The 26,511-nt window shown below is 35.9% G+C and overlaps 1 protein-coding gene across 1 annotated transcript in view; it reads right to left on the bottom strand.

Moving 5' to 3' along the window:
- The window catches only part of ine (solute carrier family 6 member inebriated), a 280,518-nt gene that overhangs the window by 6,345 nt on the left and 247,662 nt on the right, over positions 1-26,511 (bottom strand). The window contains exons 3-10 of the mRNA XM_071590342.1: positions 13,377-13,511; positions 10,342-10,542; positions 9,039-9,150; positions 6,932-7,199; positions 5,761-5,989; positions 2,677-2,789; positions 1,371-1,511; positions 94-294 (exon numbers count right to left, since the gene is read on the bottom strand). Of these exons, the coding sequence (XP_071446443.1) occupies positions 94-294; positions 1,371-1,511; positions 2,677-2,789; positions 5,761-5,989; positions 6,932-7,199; positions 9,039-9,150; positions 10,342-10,542; positions 13,377-13,511 (1,400 nt within the window). The remainder of the gene's footprint in view (positions 1-93; positions 295-1,370; positions 1,512-2,676; positions 2,790-5,760; positions 5,990-6,931; positions 7,200-9,038; positions 9,151-10,341; positions 10,543-13,376; positions 13,512-26,511) is intronic.

Below are 26,511 nucleotides of genomic sequence, written 5' to 3'. Positions count from 1 at the left end.
GGTGTCATTGATATTTGGTATCATAGTAATTAATACCATTAATTAGAAATCAGAAATATTGTAAAAAATAATAAATAAATGTTTATACTTTACCATAATGAGCACTGGAGCTGCTATCCACCAGCAGAACCGGAAAAAGAAAGATGGCATCCTTCCTGTCATTTCAAGAACATTTTGGCACAGCCGATCAGCCCCATAAAACCAAGATATGGCAATAACTTCAAAAAATGCCAAATACATGATTGAAATCGATGCTGCATAATGGTCAATAAGCTGAAAGTAGTATATCCCTCCCTGAAAAAAATAAATATTACTAATGATGGATAATACTACTAAATTAACTAGAAAATTCATAAGCAGAGCCAACAGAAAACGAGTGTGAACTTAAAATCTTAAGGAAATATTTTTTTTAAGTGGTCACCAATAAAAATATAAGATGAGGAGGAGGAACTGAGCTGAGCCATTAACAAGCATGTGAAGTTATTTTTTTTTACTTTTTGTTATATAATCTGATAACAAGGTCAACACACAAAATCGAGATCATCATGGCAGGGTAAAATTTAGGATTTATTTGAAAAATTATTTTGATTAAATGAATATTTACTTAAATGCTTTGAAATCATGATTCAAATTTAAATATTGAAAAAAAGGGTTAAAATATGACCACCTTGAAGAGCATTAAATCTAGTTCCTAAGACAGTTAGAGCAATCTTCCTGTTTTGGACTTAAAGAGTATGATGGAGCCAAAAGACGGTATGTATATCACATGTGAGATACGGAATTGGATTCCCCCGAAACAGGCAACCATGCATAGTCAAATTATGAAGAGTAATGAGTCATATTCTATTCAGGACAAACAAACACACCAATATTGTCCACCTTCATTAGATCGATAAAAATTATTATAAATCTGACAGGTAGTCCCCAGATAAAAAGCCAATTGCATTTTTTGTAGATACTAAATCCCACTTTATGTTACTCCTTGCTCCAGATGATTTCAACTCACTCAAGACAGTGGTACCCACCCCAAAGGTGTATAGATTTGGTCACACATACGATTCGGGGAGGGAATAAAAGGAAAGTGAAAGGAAAAAAATGAGGAGGGACAGTAAAAGATAAAGAAAGAATAAACATAGGAAATGTAATTGATGAGTGAGGACAAGACACAAAAATAGTAACAGGAAAATGATCCAGCAAATGAGAGAGTGGTAGCTTCACCCTAAAATTTTAAGAGAAGCCACCTATGCCATTCCCCCATACACACCCACAAAAGTAATCAATTCCTGTTGTTGAATTAAGTTGAACTCATTGAATTATACAAAACTAGTACCATGCGTCCATTTATAAATAATATTAGTATGGATTTTTACCTGTGTTAGATTTGGTAATCCAAATAAAAACGAAACAATGCAAACTACGAGGACAACCACTTCATGACACTTAAGGTTTCGTTTGATCCAATTGGGGAATCCATCTTTAATTGAGGTTACCACAACCTCCACAATGGCAAACTGAAAAAATTGAAACTTATTAAACTCATGTGCATATACAAGTATATAATTCAAATGTTAATATGCTAAGTTTTGCTTTGTTAAAAAATAAAAAAACACTTCTTTGTTAGCAAGCATATGATATTTTGACATGAACCATCAGATTAAATTGAAACTTTTATTTTCTGTCATCTACAGTACCACAATTATTCCTCCAGAACTTTGCTATATGCATATCGTTTTGGCCCAAAAATTTAATTTAAATTCCTTTCAGCATGTATTTCTGCAATATGGCCACTTTACACTATCATGATTGATTATTTAATGTTTATTGCATTCTAAAAGACATGTTTGAGACATGTATGGAGCATGTCACATTGCTTGCAAATATCCCACACAGACAAAAAAGCAAATGGAGTTAGAATACAAATAATAGTCACAACTAAAAACAGTAAGCAGGAGCAGTAACAGCATGTATAAGAATAAAATTATTTATCAACAGAGAGAGTAATGCATTCATTCACAGCAGAGAATTGATGTTTCTGCAGGAACTGATGGAGTTTAGATTTAAATGATAACAAATTTTTTATTTCCCTAAGTTTTTAGACTAGGTAATGCAAGTAAAGTTTTCCCTTAGATTAGACTAGGTAACGCTTTCAGTAATTTAACGCCAGCATAACAAGGGTTCTTAGCAAACATAGCGGAGTTGTGAGAAGGTTTCCTCAAGTCAAGATACATGCATACTTAGTAATATTACCACATATTTATGTACAAAGTTAATTCTATCAACAATAATAATCCAAAAATAGTATTATGCATGCATTGACTAAGTTTCTATAAACCTAATTCAGTAAAAATACCTAAATTATCTGATAAAATTATTAATATGACTCACAGAGTGAATACTCCATAATTTGAGAACAGCAAACGTGTATGAAATTATTTCCCCATATTAACATCATACCAACTAATGGTACCACACATTTAGTTCATTCTCTCACTTAACCGCAATCAGAAGAACTCTGTAAGCTACTGGTAAGTGTGACATCCTAATTATCATACTAAAACTACTCTGACTTGGAGCTTGGATGCAAAATTAGATGACATTTCTTGGGTAAATAACTTAGCATACAGAATGCAAAAAAATCTGAATGGTTCTGCTTCATGTTTCTGTAATGAGTTTTACCTGACTATCTAGGCCTAGGCAGAGCAGCATGAAGAAGAAAAGCACAGCCCACACTTGAGTCACAGGCATTTTGGCTAATGCTTGAGGATACACTACAAACACCAATCCAGGACCTGAAGATAGAATACAACAGCATTACACTTCTGAGAACTTGTATTTAGATACATACATAATCACAGTTTCCATTTCATTGTTTTTACACAGTATTAGTTGCACATTATCATGCATTATGTAGCATAATTAATGCAGAGTTGTTTTTCTATCGGCTAACCTATACTGTGTATTTGGCAAGTGAAGTTGGTGGTATGTACAGCAGCAAGGAATGATATGAATCAGTGGAATAAGTTTGGGATTATCTAATGCATGAAATAAATAAAGAGGTTATCTGAAAGATGTATTAGCCATCTTGCCTGGTCACAAAGAGGCCACCGTGAGAACTAAATTATAAGTACCTCTTCCTATCATGAATATGGCAAATTATGTTACCCTTTCCTCCCCTTAATCTTTTCCAGGGATGTAAGTTTCATCCGGCACATATTTTTGGTAGATTTCAATGGCTATGTTAAAAAATACAACAATATCTCTGAAGATTATGAGAGCAACAGAATTTTAGCAGGGTCATGTCCTATCCCTAAACTAAAACACTGGTACCCAAGAGAGACATAGGCAATGCATAAAAAACTAACAATGCTAAAAAAAGGTCCAATTAAGTTTATGATGATGGCTACAAGTATAAACATTTCTGAAAAATCACAATTGTTCATTTTTATGCAATGGTTATCCAATACAATCTTTTTGTTTTGCTAAAACAGCAATTTTTCAATAAACACACCAGTTTTTAGCGAATGCAAGTGACTCAATTATGGATTTCTCAAGATAACTAGAACATAATTAACTTGCTCTAGACTACATAACTGCATATTTTAAATAAAAAGGGAATAATTTATTTTGAAAAAAACAGTCTGCTATTCTTGGTTATTTGGAAGTTATATGTTTGGATCAACCTTATCTGTGTATTAAAATAATACACTCTGTCATAAAAGAATTACCAAATTAGAAGCATTTCATTCCAGAAGCAATTATAGAAGTATGTTTTAGGTGAAAGCATTTCTATTAATTTAAAACTGCAAATTCAACTAGGAAGGCATAAAGGCAAAATATTTGGGGTTACATTATGTTCAAGCTAATATGATAAATGAGTCAGGCATGACTGTGTGGCAATGATGTATTGATTCCATTTGCCAAACCAACATCTAGGCAGTTTCCACAAGCTTGATGAAAGTATTTGCACCATATGCTTTGCTAAATTGTAGCATAATTATGAGCAATATATTCTGTGGAGTGTGCTAGTCATATAGCCATGAAAGGGGAGGATAAGGGAGGTGAGGGATAGAAGATGGAAGCTAAGGGGCTCATGCTTGGTTCACTTATCATAACTAGGGGTGCCATTAGATATTATCACAGGATTGAAAGGGAGTGCAGAGGATCCATATGCAGTCCCCTTACCATCCACCCTACTTCCCAAACTGCATATATTTCCCTACATCTTCCTCTGAACCCAACCTTCCTTTCTCTTATCTTTAAAAGCCTTTGAATTCTGCAAAATATATCGCACATGGTTATGAAAGAGTGCAGTGAAATGTATTGTTTAACTGTGCTCAGTGAAATTAGGAAAACTATAAAGCTGTAATTTTTTTATTACAAGGCATAATTACTTTAATTTTGTGTAATGCCATCAAAATCAAGCTGCCTATTAGCCAATAAAATGATAAAAAACTTTGATAAGAAGTGATATTTTAAAAAATATATAAGAAGATAATAAAAATTATAAGCAATAAATATATTACAACACCAACACAAAATGTTAAAATGAAATTTCCTAATCAAATAAAGATCATGATGTACGAGTATAAGTAAAAGGACGAATTAAGAGAGAGGTAAAATGGAAAACCTATCTAGGGGATGAAGGAATTAACACTGAATTGAGAAGAATGGTGGGCTACAGTAAATAAATCTTGGATTGAATTTCTGATGATGATGTATCAATTATTGAGTATCCCATTAAAAATGACTTAGTACTGGGTGACCTATAACCTCTCCAATCAAACTCCCTCTAAAAGTTTTTTGGATTAATTATTGTAGTTTTTTATAACAGCAGCAGCCTAGTGGATAGGGTGTACACTACTGAGCAGGAGGCTCCAGTTTCAAATCCTGAGCAATATTTTATTCATTAATAAGACCTTACTGCATAAACATCACACCTAATTATGACCCTCGTAACAAAAATCCTACATAGACATATGATATGAGGAGAAAATGATTTTAAAATGAAAGGTTTTGAATAATGAACGGCTTTGTTAACAACTTCACTTTCAGACTGCACTGCAATAGTTTGATTTTACTTTAAATCAATCTTGAAATGCAGCTCAAAAGAATTTTATTTGGGAATAGTCAAATAATAATACCAAATCTAAATGGGATAATTAAAATTTTCAATGTGATTTGTTTTTTTTATTTCAGAGTGAAAATTAATTAAGCATTAAAAATAAAAAGTTGCTGAAATAGCAGGCATTCTTATTTTTAATTAATCATTTTTATGTCTGACAAAATTCTTTCATTCTATGACCCTAGTTGCCCTATTTGCGAGTAGTATTTTTAACATTATATTGGCAGAGAGATCTCCATGTTATATATAATGTCATAACTAAAGTTATGTCATTATATCTAACAGTAAGAATAACAATGGCAATATTAACAATTTAGACCTATGCCACCTTAAGCGTTTTTCCAATTTATGCATACATTGTCACTGCCCCCTTATTGATGATTTTATTAATTGCCCCAGAGTTAAAAATGCTAAATTACATCAACCTATTTATTAAATTTACATTTCACCGCACTGTGGCTGGATTTCTGTGCTTTTTTATGGGGTCACTGAATAATTATATCATTGTAAGATTTAATATAGAAAAATTGCTGAAAACCATGAAAACTTTAGAATTTTAAAACAGCATGCCTTAATTAACCCTAAGGACATTATCAAAAAAATTTTGCTTGCTTATATTTTCAATTTTAGCATCTTACCATCAGTAATTACTGCTTCAACTGTGCTTCCTTGTTCAGTTGCAATGTTCCCAATGGTTGCAAATGCAAACATCCCAACTAAAAGACTTGTTACAGCATTAATGGAGGAAACTGCTAATGTATCCACAAGTATTTCATTATGGAAACGATTATAGCTGGCAAAAGAAATCACAGAACCAAATGCAATACCTATAGAGTTGAAATTTTGAGCAGCAGCATTCACCCATACCTGATTAATGAACAAAACAACAAATTAGAAGCAAAATAAAAAAATAAAGCACAAACTAAAGTGAAATTAAACAAAATTAAAATCAAAGAATGATATTATGCAAATTAAAAATACTTGACAGCAATATAAATATAGTTTGTTAGTCTGCATCAACTCAAGAAATGATTAAAATGAAAAACATATCATTGAAAAATATGCATTTACATATATATATCAAATTTAAACCTAGAAGAATTTTCATTGAAACCTAGAATATTTCCATTGAAATTTGATAAATATTTTAATTAAGTCACACAAAAACATCCTATTACACTGAAATAGTGAAAATGGAGACAACTTAATTGCTGATTTCCTATTATCACTTGTGCTATGATAAAAATGTTACACATTTAGGTGTGTTATAACCAAAGAAAGATAGTCAGCAACTAACAGAATTTTTTAAGAAAAAATAGGAATAGGGCCTCATGAGCAATCTACCTATAAATGGTGTGCCAAATACATGAAGAGCTCCCTGAATGACATTCCAGTCCATAGTATGTAAATAAACTCCATAATTCAAAATTATGACAATTTTAACTAGGCCAAACTTTAATTTGTGTGCTATGTTTATACTCATGAAAAGCCAAACAATTAGATTAAGATAAATATAGACAATGAAGAATACCCCATCACAGGGTACAAATAAGAACATTAATTGTTGATTCATGAACAATGACACAGCTAATTATTCTTGTCCTAACTACTACAAGAGCTGCAAAATTCGCATGAAATATGCTACTATGATTGGCACACATTCATAATTCCATTTAGAAGAATTAAGTAGCATTAATAAGGATCAATTATAGAGCACATACATATGCATCTATCTACAAGACAAGATTTAAAATGAGTTTGACAATATAAGCCAAGATCAAAGAAATGATTAACATAATTTCGACTTACATTAGCATTGCCTAAGAGTTCCCACTTTGGCTTGAAGAAATAATTCAGTCCAAGCTCAGCTCCTTCAAGTGTCAGAGCCCGTGTAAGGAATACCACAATCAATATATATGGAAAGGTGGCAGTGAAGTACATCACCTTCCCTGATGATTTCACACTCTTCCACAGGGAAAAGTAGACAAGGATCCATGCAACAAAGAGACAGGCAACTAGTTCCCATCTCATTGCACCAGGGAAGTCAATGCCTTCACTCAGTTGCAAGACCTTACGACTGCGCAAAATTAAAGGAAAATTTTGTATCATAAGCTTTTATGTATTTATAGCTACAGAATAAGCTTATCAAATTTATCCTAAACCACACCCTATAGTTTTCTTCATTTGTGATACCTGTGCAAAGACACCAACACATTAAATATGGTAAGTCATAAAAACAATGCAGATCACCATTCACAGGAAAATTACTTATCTGGGACTTTCCAGTATTTAGTCACTTTTTACTCTTTAGAGTATTTGAAGCATACCTATATTTAAAATTAAACTATATTTTTGGAAAGATGACTGATACTTTTCATTGTACTAACAATTGACATACCCTGTGTTCTTTGTCAACAACCAGACTGTGAGACTGCAGGGTAACATATATTTAAAGCAAATTATATGGTACACAAAATAATGAGTATGAAGTTCTTTTTAGTCTATTTTCTTTTCATGAGCTGACTAACATTGCAATGCCAAAGCAGTAATCTTCTTCTTGGAGGATATCTGAAAGCCATACTGCTAGGATGTGATATCCAAACAATTTCATGTGTAAAAAAGCAGTAACTAGACTTAAGTTCATGACACTCTTAACCACTCAATATTATTGCCCTAAAGGAAAACTGCCCCATAATTTTTATTAGTAGCAAAGTCATATTCTACTAAAATTATCTCCTAAATGTATTGTTAATTGGTTGATTTCCAGTTTCCCTATTATAAACGTATGGCTAAATATGTTCATGGCTTTTTGCAAATGGATACTTAGGGAATATGGGCAATTTTAACCCCTTAGATTCTGTAATGACAGAAATGAACAAAAAAATCCTCAAAGCCTAAGGTTTGGAAGTAAAACCTTGCCACTCTGATCACTACGAAATGTTTGGTCTATGAACAAATCATTGGCAAATATTTTCAGACAAATAGTCAATTCTTCTTGGCTCTGAAGTGAAAGTTCTACCACCAAAAGTGATCACATCTATCAATGCACATTCACAATTTTTTCAAAATGCTTCTCCAATCCAATTGCTTGTGATATAAAACAGAAAACTACAAGAATAATAACATCTTTTATGGCAACATAACTCTAATATATGATAATTCTTAACATAACATACTTCAATAAACAAATGATTCCTCATTCAACACAAAAATGCTTACTTTGAACAATAATGTAACTGTATGTACCAGCTGTGTTTGAGCCCCCTCCACACTACAAGGTGTGTATAGATGATAAAGTTTTATATTTTTAAGAGAAAAAATTATATAAATTAATCTTCTTCCTCATCATAGCATTCAAGATGGTTCAGAGATTTTAAATTTTGGTTTTCATGCATACCCATAAAATATGCCTATGGATAAATAAAGATTAAAAATGAAAACATGTCCAAAGTCACCCCATTCCATTGTACAATTAACTCATTACATTTGAAATAAACTAATTATGATTATACTGAATTTTTGAAAGAATATATAACATATTTTTTATTATAAATAATGACACATTATTTCGGAAATATATTCTTTTGTTCCAATTCCAATCTTTCAGGGAGCTTTTCCCAAGAGTAGATCATCATCTACTTCATGCATATTGTTACTGTATAATAAAATTTTGGAGATTTCAATTTTGAAACTGAAGAAATTTTGTAGAGCTCCCTATAGGAGAGGGGTTGTGTTCACTATAATATTACTATTAGAGATCAATAAGGTATCAGTTCATCAACATATTATGATATTTCTAAATATTTTACTCAGGACATGAGCTTAAAAATATTTTAAATCAATCTTTACTCTTAATTAGAACTCTTATCATTAAGGGAATGAAGAAATTCAATTGCAATTGATAAAAACTACTTACTCATAAAATTCTTGGATGGGGGAACGAGATTCATTGAGCACTGTCATCAGAGTGGAACTGACGCTGCCATTTGACGCTAATGCTGAAATGCTGCTGGTTGGATTGAGAGCAACTGGAAAGAAAATAATATAATGACATATTTCTATATATAGAGCAATAAACTTACATTTGAAATGAGACAAAGGTAAATCATGGGAAAGACTTTCACTCTTTAAGCACCAAAGTAATGCAGCTGCACGAATAGATGCTCACCCCCCCCCCCCCCCAAAGTTTTTCCTAATTTTTCTGGAAAAAAGTAATTTAGGAGATTTTACCTTGAAGCATTCTAGGCATGAATGAGTAACCTAGAATATAATTAAGACATTCTTACCTAAATGGTTGTAAATAACACATTTCTATGTATTACCCATTCATATTAAGAAATTAATTCAGCTAATGTTACTTATTTTAGGCACAAAATTTTTTCATATTAATTGACAGTGTTTACTGAACTCATAATTTTGAAAATAATATAATTGTCCATACGAGATTCACTCAAAAACCACATGTAAATAGGACAAAATGTCTACATACTTCAAAATGTGCTCCGCAAAATGTGTCTCGTCTGCGGTACTAAATAAAAAGCAAAATGAACACTAAGAAAACATATAAAAAATTACGTTTTTTTTATAGTTCTCCAACGCCAACTCTTGGGTTATCACCCAATATACCAAATCAAATATTGGATATTTAAGAAATCCAGTTAAATACTATGAATTCTGCAATCTACTAAAGTGTAGTAATGTGTGCAAAAGTATCATTGGCATATCCTGAAAATACCACAACCCACATTTCAATCTAAATACATATGTACATGACAATTTCAAGTTTCAAACTGACACAATGACTTATGAAACTCTACACTAATGGTTTCTGTTGGCACACTCGCCATTACCCCCATGCAGTATTTGTTGTCTCCAGGATTTGAACCCAGACCCTCTTGGTTGGAAGCCTGTGCATTAGCCACCGTACCATCTCGATCCCCGAATTGCCATATATATGTTGTGTAACACATAGTACATGCGTAAAATCAATTACATTTGCCATACTAATGTGACTCAACATTTTCAAAATTATACTCTGCATACCTCAATCCTTGGCTCTATGGGATAATTAAAGGCCATGATAGCATACAGTTTTACAAGACTGAGATGCCAATCCATGGAAATTAGGTCAAACAAAATTTATCAATATAAGGTAATATGATTACAATAAAGTGTGAAATTGAGCATAAGTCCCATGACAAAAGGAACACATAATCTACCTTTGTGAACATCTTGTGATGAGGATGACACCTTGGCCCCTGTAGGATGCCAACAGTTTTCTGTATTCCATCGGTTGCCACAATGTTTCCAAGGAAGTTCTGATTTGAAGGATGTGAAGAAGTAGTACAGAGCCCAGGCAATGATTACATTGTAGTATGTTGACATCAGGAATGATATTACAACACTTGCCATGCCTGCACCTATATTTTCAAATATCATAACATTAAGAGAAAGATAAAATTTAGGAATGATAGAACTTGACCAGGACTATTGATAGGAATAAAATATCACTAAAAGTTTCTTGTCAGGCAAGATTTTCTTATCCTATTCCAAAATCTTTTAATGAGCACATACCCTCTCATACATTTTTCATGAAAGCTGAACTAATTCCTTCACTCACATAGTAATTATGAAATTAAAGGTAAACACCATAGTTTCTTATAAAATAAATATATAAATGAATTTCCATATGAACTTAAAGTAAGCGAGTAGTTATTCAAATTTTAAGTTCCAATGATAGGGAAAGTGCCTTTTTATTTTGGTTCAAATAAATCAAATAGCGAAGGAAAAAATCATGATACTGATTTGTGTGAGTCTCTTCTTCATTATAGCAATGATCAGTTAAGCTACTATTCCACTCATTTTTCATTTTCCTTGACAAAAAGGCTTCACATTTCTTTCTTATTTCATCCACTAACATCATCATCCTGTATCATCTTTAAAATTAGGTACCCACTCAAACTTTTTCCACCTTTGAACTGAAATTTTCCCAGGCCCCCTTCGACTATCAGACACCAATTTTCCCAAAGAAATACAACAAAACATCGCACATCTGACAAAAAACATCCGAATGCGTATTCTTTGAACTGCCTCCACTCGCCCAATTCTCTAGACACTTAAATTTCAAATTTGCGATTAGAATTTACGTATTCTGAACGTCAATCCCTTTTTACGCACGCAAAGCGAAAACATGGATTTCATTATGAATCGAGTGAAGAACCGTGATAGCCCCACAGTCGGATTGTTCAAGAAGAAATCGGAGCTGTCGAACTTCGATAATTATGAAGTTTTGTCTCCACGTGCCCGGTATCAACGCAGCTTGACTATTTCAATTTCTTCCTGAATAAGATCACAGAGGTCCTTAGCCATTGTGCCGTCAAATCCCCTCGAGGAGGTTAGCGTGCTCACTTTCCGACGCGGGATCGGGAAAGGTTCCCTAAAATTACTGGTTTTTCAGCGGCATTCCGATTTCGGCGCCGTGTGGCTTGCACTTCAGGTTTAATATACCGTCAGTCAGATGAAATACACTTAGCGAATGGAGGGACTCATGTCGTCTCCCAACTATAACAACTACAAATTACATTTGAGGACAATATTAACGGCCCTGAACCCAAAATATTAATTAAGCAACCAGTCTGCAGACATAACACAGGGCTTCTGCCGTCGAACTATCAAGGAAGGTCCCGAGTTTTGCAGGTTTTCGTGTACCGAGAGGTATCGCGTTGCTGGGTTCCGTAGCGCGGAATTATGAGCAGAAACGTAATCGTTCTGCATCAGAAACGTTATCGTTATGCATCGCATGAGCAACCGTGACGGCCCTGTAGTTGGCCTATTCAAGAAGAAATCGGAGCTGTGGCCCTTGGACAACGAAATTTTTACGTCACCAACTCCCAAACATCGAGGCTCGACAGTTCCAATACTGATCAGCGTTTTGAGGCGTCCCACAACACAAAACAAGTGTATTTTTGGGAAAATATTGGTATAGCGCAATATTCACTGCATTGGTCAGAATTAAAAAGGTAGTCCCATTGACATATCGGGCGCGTAACGATACCTAGAGATGTACCGGAAATATATGTGAATACGTAAATAATATCGAGTAAGCTGGCAATCCAGATCAGAATTTCCCTTGTTATGGATATTTATTGACGGTGGATCTTCCGTTAGAGGAACATGGATTTTGAAATTCTAAAGACATCGATGGAATAGCTGGTATACCTATGCACGAATTAGTAGCGTCTCATGAACGCATTTTCAAATGACAGGCGGGTAACTTTGCAGCGTAAAATGCGTGAAGTACAGTTTTTTCCACAACATCCTATCGTCAAATACCCGGAGATTTCCTTTAGTTTTCCAGAAGAGGGAAAATTCCCGAAGTTTTCCGGGTTTTCCAAGTTGATGCCCCCCCCCCCTGATATATAGGCCATCTGCCTATAAGATCATACCTAGGACTGAGAGGCACCTCGCTCCACGACTCCATGACTCACCCCTAAACTCTTAGGACTCGCTGCTCATGGATATCCATGCACTATCAACGTAAATTTCCGGTGACTTCGGCCTTCGTATTGTCGTATAAACTTTCACGTAGGAATCGGATGGCTTTTATCCGCTGTGTCTTGCAAACTCTGACATGATCTGTTCATGGTCTTCGGCTATGACGTTGAAATGAGATAGGAACTCGATGCTTCGACGCCGTCCGAACTTCTTCCAGCGGACGAATGCAAATGGAGAACCATTATAACTTCAATCATCATTTGGAGATACGGATTTGCAGCAAAATTGTTAAAGAGTCTTCTGCATTATGAACACACGTTTTCAACTGGAAACCTGCCGTAAATGTCAACTTCGCCGGCGCTTTAGAATTCCGCATGGTGGAAGAGGACAGTAGACTTACGTTAAGATTAGCCCAAACGTATATGACGACGTAATTCTATAATAAATTTAAACTAATAGCAAAGCAGCATTTTTTCGCGTAGAAAGCATATTTAATATAAGCTCAAACGCTCCAACTACGAGCTCGTACTTACCGCATGGAGTGAAGAGATAAAATCCTATTATTAAAATCTATCACGAGTCTATAGTCCCTAGTATGCTTGGGACCACTACGTCCTTACATTCATCACATAACGAATTATGCAGCGTGAATCAACCACTGGTAATTAAAATCATAAAAATTATTCATAATTTCCATCCTCATAACATAATAGAGTGTTGTAACGTAACCAATGCAAGTAGGTGTAGCCATTTCACTTACCTTTGAAGAGAGGACACAACTTTCCCAAGGCACCAATTGGTCCACGACGGGTATATTGGCCGACAGCCAATTCCATATACAGCAGAGGAATGCCGCACACCACCAGAATAATAAAATAGGGCACCAGGAAAACACCTATTGGAGGAATTAAACGAAGTTAAGTCAGTAAATTCCCGTCCTTTTGCTACGGTACATGAAGCCACAAGTTACTAACAACTATAGATGAATACAAAACTTTGCAAACCTGTTAGTAAATAGATGAAATAGAATACGTATGCAACAGCGTAAAAACAATAATTTATGATAAAACAGGTATATGCGTAGCATGAGAGAAAAAGGAGATAAGTCAAGAAGTAACAAATAAAAATGCATATGAAAAGACTTCAACAATAGTTTGATATCCAAGGTTTTCACAGATACAATTCGTCTAGAATGGCTTTTATGGTCCGAACACAATTTCTGCCAGAAAAAATTAAAATGAACTACATCGAAAACCTAGGAGCAAAATTTTTCAAAGATGAAAAATTTCTCGCTAACCCTTTTCAGTATAAAACGAAAGATATTACAATACCCAGTCCCAGCTTTTACAGAACATGCCGATTATAAACTCACTTTTGTCAGGAATAAACGGAAGAGTATTCATTTCCAAAATTTTTATGAGTTGCCAATCGGATTTTAACGCACAAACGTCGTTGGCACCTAATGTGGACGTTTAATGCATCGAAGTGTCGTGGTAAAATAAATATTGTGCTACTGAAAACATAATTGTTGATTCCTATAATACATTTATTTAGCACATAGACTATTTTTAGTCAACACTGTCGATTATCGTACACCTACAAACGAGCACAATGAAGATGCAGGTTTTCACGCCTTCGTAGTCGACTAATTAGACTTTCAGGATGCTCAAATGCTGTTCAGATTTGATACTGAAAACATGAACTAAAGAAAGCCCGTAAGAACTCAATTGCTTCTGTAGCCACTTAAAGCAAAGAAATCTACTCTAAGTTAACATTCTGCTTATACAAAAAGTTAACTGATCGCTAGTCGAGCCACCAGACAAATTCGTGTGCATATAATGGGAATAATATATTGCCAAATATGTTTTTTCTATACAAAATGAACTAATAATATAATAATCAGGGCGTATAGACTGGAGTGATGACAGCCTAATGCTTGATACGGCCAGAAAACGAAAGGAAGCCGACCAACAACATGGTAGAGTCTACTTGACAGGTGGACGAAAGATTGATAGAAGGTGACCTTCAGTTCTCTATTAGGAGAGGGATTACAAGCAGTAAATTCCGGGTGAAAGCGCCTTGAATAATATTTGAAGTATTTAATTTGGGTAGGGGTGGAATTGTCAAGATGAAAGGTATGAGGGAGGAATGGGGAGAGTGCTGCAATGAATTACAGGAGGAATTTTCGATCAGAGTATAACTCAGGCGATTAATAGAGAGAAATTAATACATTGAGCAATCATGCTAGGTCCTCAAGAATTATAAAGTTCTCATACTATTTTATGGTACAATACACGTAGCATCTCTCCCTCAGTAAAGTTCGTTGTTGTCATACAAGCCGCCGAACAATTTTCTCTTGGAGTTTCACACAATGATAGAAATTTACCCGATCAGTGAAGATGACGGAAAAGAGAAAAGACTACAAGAAAGAATGAAAAATTACTTTTGCTAATTAGGCATACCTGTGAGGAGTACCTGTGTGTGTGTCTCTCTCTATTTGAGAGGATCCAAAATCTGATAAGAGAATAATTCGATGAGTTAATGAGATTTTTAAATATAAACTACCCTCTGCTTCGAGCAACTTTTGTCATTCAGATCTATCATCACATTTTTACGTTACATAGATGACCATATTCGATATCACGATCAATGTCATGAGGCGCTTGAGGAAACGGGTGAGACAAGTGAAACACGTGAGGAGACAAATTCCCAGAAGTTCCAATTCTTCTTGAGGAAAGGTAAATGCAGTTTCGAAGTGATCCGACACCCTTTCAGTAATTGAGATTCGGAGCGTGGGTCTTTTCCCATGTCCCCCTGGATGAAAGGCGGCGGAAGAAGACCGTGAGAAGAGAGGAGGACTCGGACTGGATCTGGATTCCTCGCCTTCAGTTCCCCGGAAGTAGGGAGGAGTCGGACGTGAAACTCCTTGGAGAAAAGGGGGCGCGACAAACGCAACGGCGAAACACTTACAGGAAGATTTATCGCGGCGCTCCTTTCCCCTCCCTCCTCCAGAACTAACGCCCCTACTCCACTTCCCTCCCTAACTCAAGCATCCCCTCGGAATCCCTTTCCGCGCTCGAGATGTCTTACTCCAACATTGATCCTGAAAAGTTTAAGTTTATCTTTCACGACTGGTCATTTGGGAAATGTTTAACGAAGCTACAGCGTTTCCACCATGTTTAGTTTCATTATTAATGACAAGTTTCGTCAGCATTTCCGCCGTTGCCAGTTTTTGGGACTCATGTCTTCCCGTCGAGCTATAATTAAAATCTCCATGCACGGATAAAAATATTAAAAATGACCGGCGACAGGAGGGCGTTTAGTAAATCGATTACGATTTTTATCAAAAGACTGCATGAATGATAGAACACGATTGTAGTGTTTAATGTTTGAATTAAATGGTTCGCTGAAAAGAAAATTTTGATGTTTTTTTAATCGACGCCTACATTAACTGGCTCTGATCGAGGGTTTCACAGTATTTCATTCCAAGGTTTTCTTGTCGCTCCCCTGCGGCCCATTTGATAAGAAGACAATTTCACCGGCATCCCGCCCGATATCTTTAGGTTCAAAGTGTCGGAAATCGGTTAGTTGAAACTGTATTTGCAATTTTATTGAATTATATTTAGCGGTAGTCTTCACAATTTCTCTTAAAGGATGCTCACATTATAAAACCCTCACATTATAAAATACTCATATTATAAAATATCTCTTTCATTTTCCAGTGGCTATTATTACCGTAGATTGACATATAAAAATGAAAACGGAGTTTTATAAAATTTTTAAACGAGCTACTCTGCTTAAATTACAGGAAACTGGTTGCGTTCTGTCAAAGATTGTGAGAATCCACAAATTAATATTTTCCATTTTTTTACTTCTTCCATCGCACTGAGATAGATGAGCCATTGATGAATTCGGTAATACATGATCAAATGGATGTCGTAAAAACACAAAAAGATAATTTATTTATAGAACCGGTACTATTTTTTTAATTACAATTGGAAAAACGAACAAATACAGAGTTTTTACAGACCTACAAATGGATTGGTTATAAATTTTATTCTATTTTTAAAGTTGGTTTAAAATGACATTAAACAAGGTTTCAACTTATTTTTCTACTTATAACTTAACGCGCGCTCATAGGTTTGGTAATTTCTCGACCAATCATCATTTGAACAGACGACATTTAAACAATTTTTAATAAAAGTCACGTGGCACAGCAAAGCAAAAGAAACTGAAGTAATTTTTAACAAGTCACAAGTCGACAAATTTTTTCCTTTCATAAAATGCGAGGGGTGCCGTTCATGTTGCTCAAACTCTCTTCGATGTTGGTATGTTTGTGGCAACTGCATGTTTGCAAATGGGGAATAAATTCGCATTCATCGGTTACAGAAATGATAATTGCAGGAATGAGCAAATCTTACCGACCCCAAAATTCATGAGGTGAAAAAAATCCTGTTTCGTGTAATTGTCGATATCGCGACGCTTCCTCCACTCCCGCTATCAATTTTGCTCCTAAATTGACATGAAAGCGGAGTAAAAAGACGGCGGCAAAGATTCAAACAAATCTTTCGCGCACAAGGGCTGCGGACGCGCGAACGGTGACGCCTATAAGCGGGCGCCTTCGGAATCATCAGCGACGGAACGAGAGTAAGACTGGAGGGGTCGGAGAGGATTTGATGGGAGAGCGGGAAACGACGCGCCAGGACGGAGAAGCGAGCGAGCAAAAGGGCGGACGGACGGGCTTATGGCCAGTTTTGTCTCAAAAGTCGTGAGAGATTCTATGGTGGCTGCAATTAGGTTTATTGCCTCGTAAAAATTGTGAGCAAGGCGTTCGGGAGAAGAATGGACAGAAGGCCCAACTCGTAAAGGCAAAGGGCCAAATTACACTGAAGAAACATCGACAGTTTCACACTTTTCCAAGATAAAAATATATTTGACACAGATGAAAATGACCCCAAAAATAACTAAGGTTTGTTTTTGTGATGCGTATGAAAATACTTGGTAGACTATCGTACAAAATACATTTATTGCTGATATTATTTAACTATACTCACACACATTTCCCAGCAAATATATTTCCCTAAATTATTTTCAGAGGCTGCACAATGAGTCCCAAAAACAGGGAATGGCATTCTTTGGGGGTGAGGTGCACAGAAAGTAGTGCTATGCATATTCAGCATCTCATGGTGCGCAGAAAGTGTATATCTCGCTCACCCTAAGCACTATGGGTAGAAGTATCACTGTTTATTTACCTATCTTTCCTTCAATACTACTTTCTTTGTCTCTCCGAGTTCGGGCCTATTCTTCCTCTTTAACTATCTACGCACCCCAAAACCCTCATCCAGAAGATGCGTAGTTGCGTAGTTACGTCGAAGGGATGGTGTGGGGGCAATAACAGAGAGGTTAATAAAATAAACTAATCCAAGATATCGAGAAATGTCTGTGAAACAAAAGCAGAAACTTAAAAAATAAGGTGAAAGAGTTTCATATACACACCATGAAATAAAACCGTGATTATTAAGCCACATGCAAATTCTGGCAAGCCGCATAGCAATTACCTAATTCAAATTTCGTTTACGATGAATAAAAAAAATGTAAAAGAATGTAAGGGAATATGACATACATGCTTAAAACTTCAAAATGGAACGTTATATTTTTACATGCGTATTTATAGCTTCTCTAGAGCAATAAAATGAACAGGATTTCTTAATTTACAGGAGCATAAGCGTCGTAAACATCATTAATTTCCATAAAGAACAGTTATTTACAAATATTTGGAATATGAGCTATTTATGCAATGCTCATGAAGTATGCGTGTATTTATATTTTAATAATCTGCATAAGATATAACACTGATACTAATCCTTAGGGAAAGGGAAAAATTGGCAAATACGCGATCCCACGGGGAAATAAAAACCAGTTCCAAATGGATGCGTTCTCCGCGCAGAGTCCTCTTCAGTCGTGAGGGAAGACTACTTGGCCGAAGTTTCGAGTGTTTATGGGAACGGGGGAGGAGGGTGTGAGGCAGTGCGTGGGATCCCCTCGCCTTCGCTCTCTCATGGTGTGGGTACGCACTCCGAAGGAGTCTGTAGCGCCGGAGGCGTGCGGATGAATGGAGTCGAGTGGGCGACACGAATGCATAAGTTGATGCGTGACGATGACCACCTATTGTCAGCCCTCGCCCCAAGAATCCCATTTCCTTAAAGAGTAAGACAAACGAAAAACAAGAAATTCATACTCAACTAGCTGGATGTAATCCTCCGTAACATACCGTTTTCCTTTCTTTAAATTTGACGTATTTTCCATGAAAGAACCTGATAATATTTCCACGTGCACCTCTGACAAAATTCCTATACAGCTCTTGAATCAGTATGGAATCGGCACGGTTGCTGTTTGGAGTCTAGCAACAGATCCTAAACCACAATCTTATTTATCAACCAGTAATTCGGCTGGATGGGTGAAGAAGGTAGGCACCTCATGTTAGTTCTCAAGATGTGGGGAAATTCACACTTTCGGAGTAGTGGCACAAAACAAGGAAATGGCTTATTGCACGTCATTAGCGTTGAAAGCGGAGATAATCAATACGTACGTAATACAATGAAACCACAATCAGGCTGCAAAATCAAAATTTGTATATATTTGTGTTTTAAAAAGAAGAGAAATGAGACATTTTTACAAATACAAAATTAGCATGAATAATTTTTGAGTACTTAATTTTAGCATTTCTTTGCACTGATGAAAATTAGCATATGTGACCAATGCTCACGGAAAAGGAGTTCCAAATTATGCTTGAGTTCACTTGAAGTATGTTCATTTTTTTATTCAAGTTACTCCCAGATATGCTTGAATGCTGTGAGATGTCAACGATGCCGGCAAAAATAAGTTTAGAAAGAATGGAAATGCTCTTTAGGGGAATGATAAAAGTAAAAGGGATAGGTCAATTTACTGTTTAATGAAAAACAGATGAATGTGAAGGGGTAAAGCAAGATAACGAGAAGAAGATGATGGAATCTGAGTTAATACAATGCACAACGGTTTATTGTTCACCACAATGAGAGGGATCACGTAGAGAAGTACTAAAGAGCGAATGAGAATGGCTGACGATGATAAATATATGAAATATGTCAGCAGAACGACCTCTGAAAGATAAAAGGATTAAAAAATAAAGGGATTTCCAGACAACATGACAACTTAGGAAGAAGAAAAAGAAGTATTTTTGGATAGAAAACCTTTGATGACGCAAACTTTTGCTGGCTGCCACTAGTCGATTAATTCATAAATTTAATGCAAAGATATTTCTTCTGTTTTGATAATTCATGCAATTTTCAGATAAAATTTAAAATTAAAAAGATAGATTAAATAGATAGATAGATAGATAGAATAGATAGATAGATAGATTAAAGAAATATTAAATTCTGAAGTTTATCTTGAGTTCATAAAATACGCAACTACAATTATTCCCCAATCCAATGATCCAGTGGCAAGGGCAAAACAAAACTTGATTCCATATAAGAGTATCTTTATTAAGTCCTTCTAGAGAGCACTTCTCCTATGGCAATTTTTCCTTCAGACCGTCGTGAGGGCGTCTGGGTGGGCGGGACGAAATGAAATGTATACGCTTGGGGGGAAAGGAAAGGCTAACGGAAGGGCAAGAGAGGCAGTTTAGAGTTAAAAGGTCGGGGTGAGGGTTAATTTGAAGCGTGCTGAGAGTTCTGCGGCAGGGAGAGATAAAACGACTGAATTTTTTGGGCGTTTGGATGCGTGGATAAAGGCAGCGTGGTCGCGGAAATTTGAGGTAAGGGGTTATATAGGGGTTTTGGCAAGGTATGAAAGATTTTGTCACCTAGTGATTAAATTCCAGGAAGATTTCAGACAGGAGATTCCAAACGTATCGCGGTTGATAACTTACGTCTCACCTAGTCAACCTAAACTGATATTACTTTAGTGTGTTTTATTAAAAGATAATCACCCAGTAAAGATATTCCAAAATTCCTTAATATGCCGTTATCCATAGTTTTTCAACGACTAATAATTACTCAATATGGAGGTAAATTTGACAGTTATGATTTTAGCGGGGCACCGTGAAATAATTAGGATTCGATGGAAAAATAAATACGTATATAAACTTCACGCTGTTCTATTTCGAGGTAGGCAAACTCAAAAAGCCTGGTCTTAGGTTGTTAAGGAAACTTATGCCCTTTTAAATTTATTATGCAGTTCCACACATGCTCTTAGGCCCCAGCTAATTTTATCACTCCTTGTCTGGAAAGTCCTTTCGACCATCCATGACGCTCTCCATCGACTCCTTCGCTTTATACCGTTTAGTCTTCTGTCATACGTATAATTATAAACAAGCATACTTCCCATGACATCCAATTATGCCGTGAAAAATTTCAAGCATCAAAAAGAAAGAAGAAATAATATTAGTGAATTAATACAATATAATTTCTTTAGTTTTTTGTTTTGAGGAAAGTTTTTGTTAGACGTTACAACAGGCCTCGGATAATGCACACACAGATGATGATATGAACTACAAGTTAGTGAGTAGAGATTACTCTTCGCAACGCTATAATTTTGAAGACTCCTTGGGAAAGTATGCAAATTCACACAATTATATCTGTACTTAAAGGGGTGGTGCTTGGCAGTTTATTTTAGTTATCACAAATAGCGCACTTAGGGAAGTATGAACAAAAGGATCGTTACGGCAACACAGTTAACGGGGGAAATGACGTGAGATGATGATGAACAAAGATTCAAGAGCATTATGAGAAGTATTTACGTCATTAAAACGTCAAGAAGGAGGAGAATAAAGGTGATTATGAGGAATTTCAATAACGTGAAAGGCAAATTTATAAGAATTAATTATATAGCTGATCGACTAATTTACGAAAACGGTAATGGGATAGCGAATTCTCGGAAGTTAATGTGAATTGGAAAATTTAATTGATTTGTTTGGATTACTAATAATAAAATACCTTTTTTGGTGAAGCAGGATTTTTCGTTATCTAACTCAATGGAGAATCTTTGACAAATAAAGATTTGATAAGAAAACAAAATTTTGTCTAGTTTGTTTGTTTGCGAATATATTACCAATTTAACATGTCATTCACAAAAAATCATATACGAGCTCCTCCCAATAATGTTGTACGTTAAGGACTTACAACGTGGTTTAATGCTTCATTTTTCTGTTCTCAAGCTGACCCAACAGTGACTTAAAAACCTTGACTTTGCTCGCCAGATATTCACAGATCTGAATTTGTACGATTACGTGATTACGGATCTGAATCTGTACGACAAGTGAGATATTGTAGGATTTCTGAATGGGAGAAAGGGAAATCTTGTAGAAATTGGATTCTACTTTTGATCTTATGATTCACTAATTAAAGATTCCCTAGCTTTATTCAGGAAATCTTTATACATATTTGAAATTCATTTAAAGGCAGAAGAGGAATTAATAGGCGCTGGTACCACGGACGATCCTTGGGACATGTGCGCCCTAGTGTATTTTCATACAGGCGCCGGCCACATGATTCATCATTGGGATCGACAATAGATTGCTTGCCAAACTCTCCCCAAATTTTTAAAGATTTACTATATTCCATGCGTTAGTAAGCAGGAAAGGGCTGAGCCTTTCAACTCTTAGAAAAAAATACGCGTGAAGCATAAAAATCAGAAGCAGACTAATTTTCTCGCAGATTCGTACGTTTTGTATGGTTCAAGCACCCCCAATGAAACGCACGAGCAATTAGCACTCACCGAGGTATTTCGTGGGGCCTAACCGTTAACTTGTACATAATGTTTCTCGTATCTCTCAACTAAAGATTATATATTAAACCAAATTTTCAACTTCTTCTAGAGATAATTGCAAGATAAAGATTTGACTCCCGCTTTAAAACGGAACATTTCGATCTTGCGGCGAATCGAAGGGTGTAACGTAAGCAAACGGGCGTTGGTCTTAAAACCACGAAATGAAAGTGACCAAACTAACAATACAGAGAAACGCGCACTTTGGTCATGTCTAGTTGATAGAAGCGATCGCAATTCGAACGTCAATTGTCAATTCCGAAATACCGCTGGCGTTTTTTGTCGTCGCTGGGAGATGTAGTCCCGAGCCTTATCACTTCATGAAGGGAGAGAGGGGTCGAACGTCGGCTGCAAATAAAAAAAAGGTCCGAACCATCTAAGCTGACTTAAAAAAAATGGCTAAACTGGCAACGCTGTCGGAGAGCGGGAACTGTTTCGGCCTCAGAGGAAAATAGTGAATGTGCCCCCGTATGTATGAACGGGAAGAAGAATAAGGAACTCGAAATGCGACCAGTCATATTCACTAACACCACGCAATATCCGCACACGTGCCCAGCGCGCACATCCTCGAGAGGGACAACATTAGGAAGGTTGTCGGCCTCTCGGGAGATGAGGACGAGGAAAAAAGCGATCGGGGAGGAAAGGGTGCAATATACCGTCACATGAGATCTAAACACTACGAATAGCCGTTTAATGCACTGTTTTCTTTACTTTCCATTCTTATATTTATTTTGCCCTGATTTACCTAATCGCACCGCTGAAGTCAAGTGATTCTGGTCCCTTGTAATCTACTCTTGCTCATAAATATAAAACAGGAAAAGACTAGAAAATGAAATTATCAAAAAAAATATAATGAACTGTATTAGAAATAATAAAAATATAGTAAATATATAAAATAAAAAACCGTTGAAAAGAAATGTTATATACATTAATAAAATATGGCACAAAAAATTAGGAAGGATATAATAATTAACACCATACGAATTGGAAAACATTGTAGTGAGCCATAATTTTGCTGTCCACTAGATGAGTTAAACTACACACACGATCTCGTTGTAAAACAACTGGTTGAAGTTAATTTCTCTAACCGGAACAGTTCCTCAGCTACGAATTTGACGCGCGATCCCCGGATACAGTTTTTGAAGACAAGGTTATTTTTCCAGAAACAGTTCGCACGCTAAATGCTACTATTTTGATTCGTTCCTGTTTCCCACGAACATAATTTGCAAACCAGATCTATATGTATGAATAATAGCTTGTACTAAAAAGGGTATGACAACACAAAACCTCAAAATGAACAAACGTAAAACGATGACAATGAACTCAAGCCAAAAGGAAGGCGACATTCATATGAAACTGGAGAAGGGTAAACTATTCTGCAAGTAGGAGATTCCTGTTGAAGAATAGGAATACGAGCCTTGGAGGATATACCATGGGGATGGGGATACGATTGCGCAAGCGAAGGAAGTTTTTTTATTATACGAAATAAATACTGTGGACAAGTCTGGGTATCAGAAAACGGTTCTTTGTTCTCCACTGGATGGTTACTTCTCTTCTGGGGCGACATATGGACGAACGCGGTAGTGGCGCAAAGAAAATTTGATGCGAAAGAAATGCGGCGCTACAGAAGGATGCAAAATCAAATTAACCTTAAAAGGGTATGGTAAATGGTAATGAAGCCCATAAACATCTAAGGCGTCACTTCGGGAAACTTTTAAATCATTTTCGAAATAAAATTATTCTCAATTCTTAAGTTAATAAATCTTTTGAAGAGTGGACCACAATTGAGGCCTTTGGGAGATGCTGACAAGTGAAGACGGAAGCTAAAAAGGAAAATTCCAAAACAAAAATATAAGTCGAGAGCGTAATAGCAGAGTCATTGGTGGGAATATGGGGCCAAGACCTTTGGAGACCTTTCGCAAACGAATACTTGAAATTCTGGTTCGAGATTAACGCAATTGGACATTATAATGTTGGTAAAATGTAATTATGTGACCCTTCAAATTATAAATTGATTGTATTTATTTAATGAAGAAAAAAATGTAACATTATATAATTTAGCGAATGAGAAATAAACATGATGGTATATATTCCTTGAAGTTTCTATAGCTCCTTGTAAGTATCCCATAAAAATGTGAATTCCCGCAATTATCACTATTTAACCGGTCGGGAAAATAAAAATGTGCAAAAATAATTTCTTGAGAATTAACAGTTAAAATAAGCAAGGAGGGCTTCTTATCACGCCTTCACGTGTATGCAAATGATTCTTACATTGTTTTTACTTTAAAAAAGACCATGTTTTGAAACTATTATTATTATTTGGTAGCCTACCATTTAAGGTAGGTTTTGAATGGACGTAGACTGAGCACGGCTACATTTATTAGCCTCACCTAACAAGACAGTTTTGAAACAGAATATTTTTAATCCTTCTGTGTTGACGTTACACTCCCAATTTCCATTTGAATCACCGTGTTACAACGACTGCGGCAATATCGTCTGATTTGCACAGGATTGCGAGCTTTAGAACTATGAGTTGATAACGATCAACTTATTTTACATCGAATTAATAACTATTATAACCCACAACTTGTTAACCGGATAATTTATTGATAGAAATTACCTCAGATTAGGTCATTACAGGATTGCTTGAAGGATTACACCTTGTTAATCCTTCAAGATTCGTTTGCAGTTTCGTAGTATTACAACAAAATTTCCAACTAATCAATTATGACATTTGCCTGTAGCCTGAATTTGAAAAAGCTTGGGATTGAAAGGTCTCACATTCTTCGTTCGAGATTAATTTTCTGCGGAAGATAACTCGCTCAAAATGCTTCTTTCGTTTTTTCTTATTAGTCCATAAATTCCCTTGTATCTTAAAGTTAGCAATCGTACTGTAACTGGCGAAAATATACTTATACCACTAGCCATCACGTACTGCATAAAAAAATAAATCACGGTAAATTTCCATTTATATTTTCTGTCAGTGGAAAGTCACCCCCTTGGATGACAAATATGTTTACTCAATTGCATTACTGGGAATGGGAACTGGGTCAGCACAGTGGCCGACACAGATGGAGACGCGCATCCCTCCAGAAGAAAGGGAGGGGAAACAATTTGATTTCAAAGTTGAAGGGAAATGAATTTTATTCTAAATTTATCAGGAAAAACTTTAATAGACCGATAATTAAATAAATTTTCAACTAATGCGTGTTAATGGAGCCAATCTGTTTCTCTGACTCCCACCAAATACATTTATAATTATTAAATAGAGCATATAAGACAAATAATGATACTTCTATGCTTCATGTTCTACCCTAAGGTCATGCCTCTCCTCGCAAAAATCCTATATCCACCTCTGGGAGAGCATCAAAATTCTTATACACCAGGCAATCATGCCTATGACTGGAATCTAACGACGTAAGGTAAGAATAATTGTATTGGTGCAAGTATGGGTAAGTGACAATGCTCCGGTAAAAATTGTTACAATAAGTGTGAAATAAATATGAGAAACTCATTCCTGAGGGAACAGTGTCTGCATAAATATTAAAAATATTGAACAACTGACTTGAAATATTTTTCAAAGCACAACCAAACCTCATTTCCCTTGAAATATTCAAGACGTTTGCGTAAAACGCGGCTTTTATGAAAAATTAACGACAGAAAAATGCCCCACTCAATATAATTTATACAAAGAGCTCGCTTATGTTTTGCAACGGGAAATAGTAAGGGAAGGAAAACATAAAAGGGAAGGTTTGGAAGAGGTAAGAGTTTTACGGACCAAACCTTGGCTACTGAATATCAGTGAAAGTACGAAGTAGGTGAACTTAACGGAGGCACGAGAGGAGGAACTGATCACTTGTTCCCTATTCCGGCAGTTGACGCCGAGAATGGAAAACAACTGTAGTAACAATGGTCGCCGATTTTCCAAACGCAGTCGAAGGAAAGCAATTATCGACGAGAAAGCAAAGCAAGACCGCCCAATCGACTGTCTCGCACGACTCTCGAGGCTTTTGTTGGGTAAGCACGAGAGCAGGAAGCTCTGGCTCAACATCGCCAACCACAACACAGCGGGCGCAGCAGAATACGAGGGC

The sequence above is a fragment of the Hetaerina americana genome, unplaced genomic scaffold (assembly GCF_022747635.1).
Source record: "Hetaerina americana unplaced genomic scaffold, ioHetAmer1.1.p SCAF_4, whole genome shotgun sequence".
Taxonomy (NCBI): Eukaryota; Metazoa; Arthropoda; class Insecta; order Odonata; family Calopterygidae; genus Hetaerina; species Hetaerina americana.
Note: the sequence above shows the minus strand (reverse complement) of the source record. Positions and strands in the feature narration are given on the sequence as shown.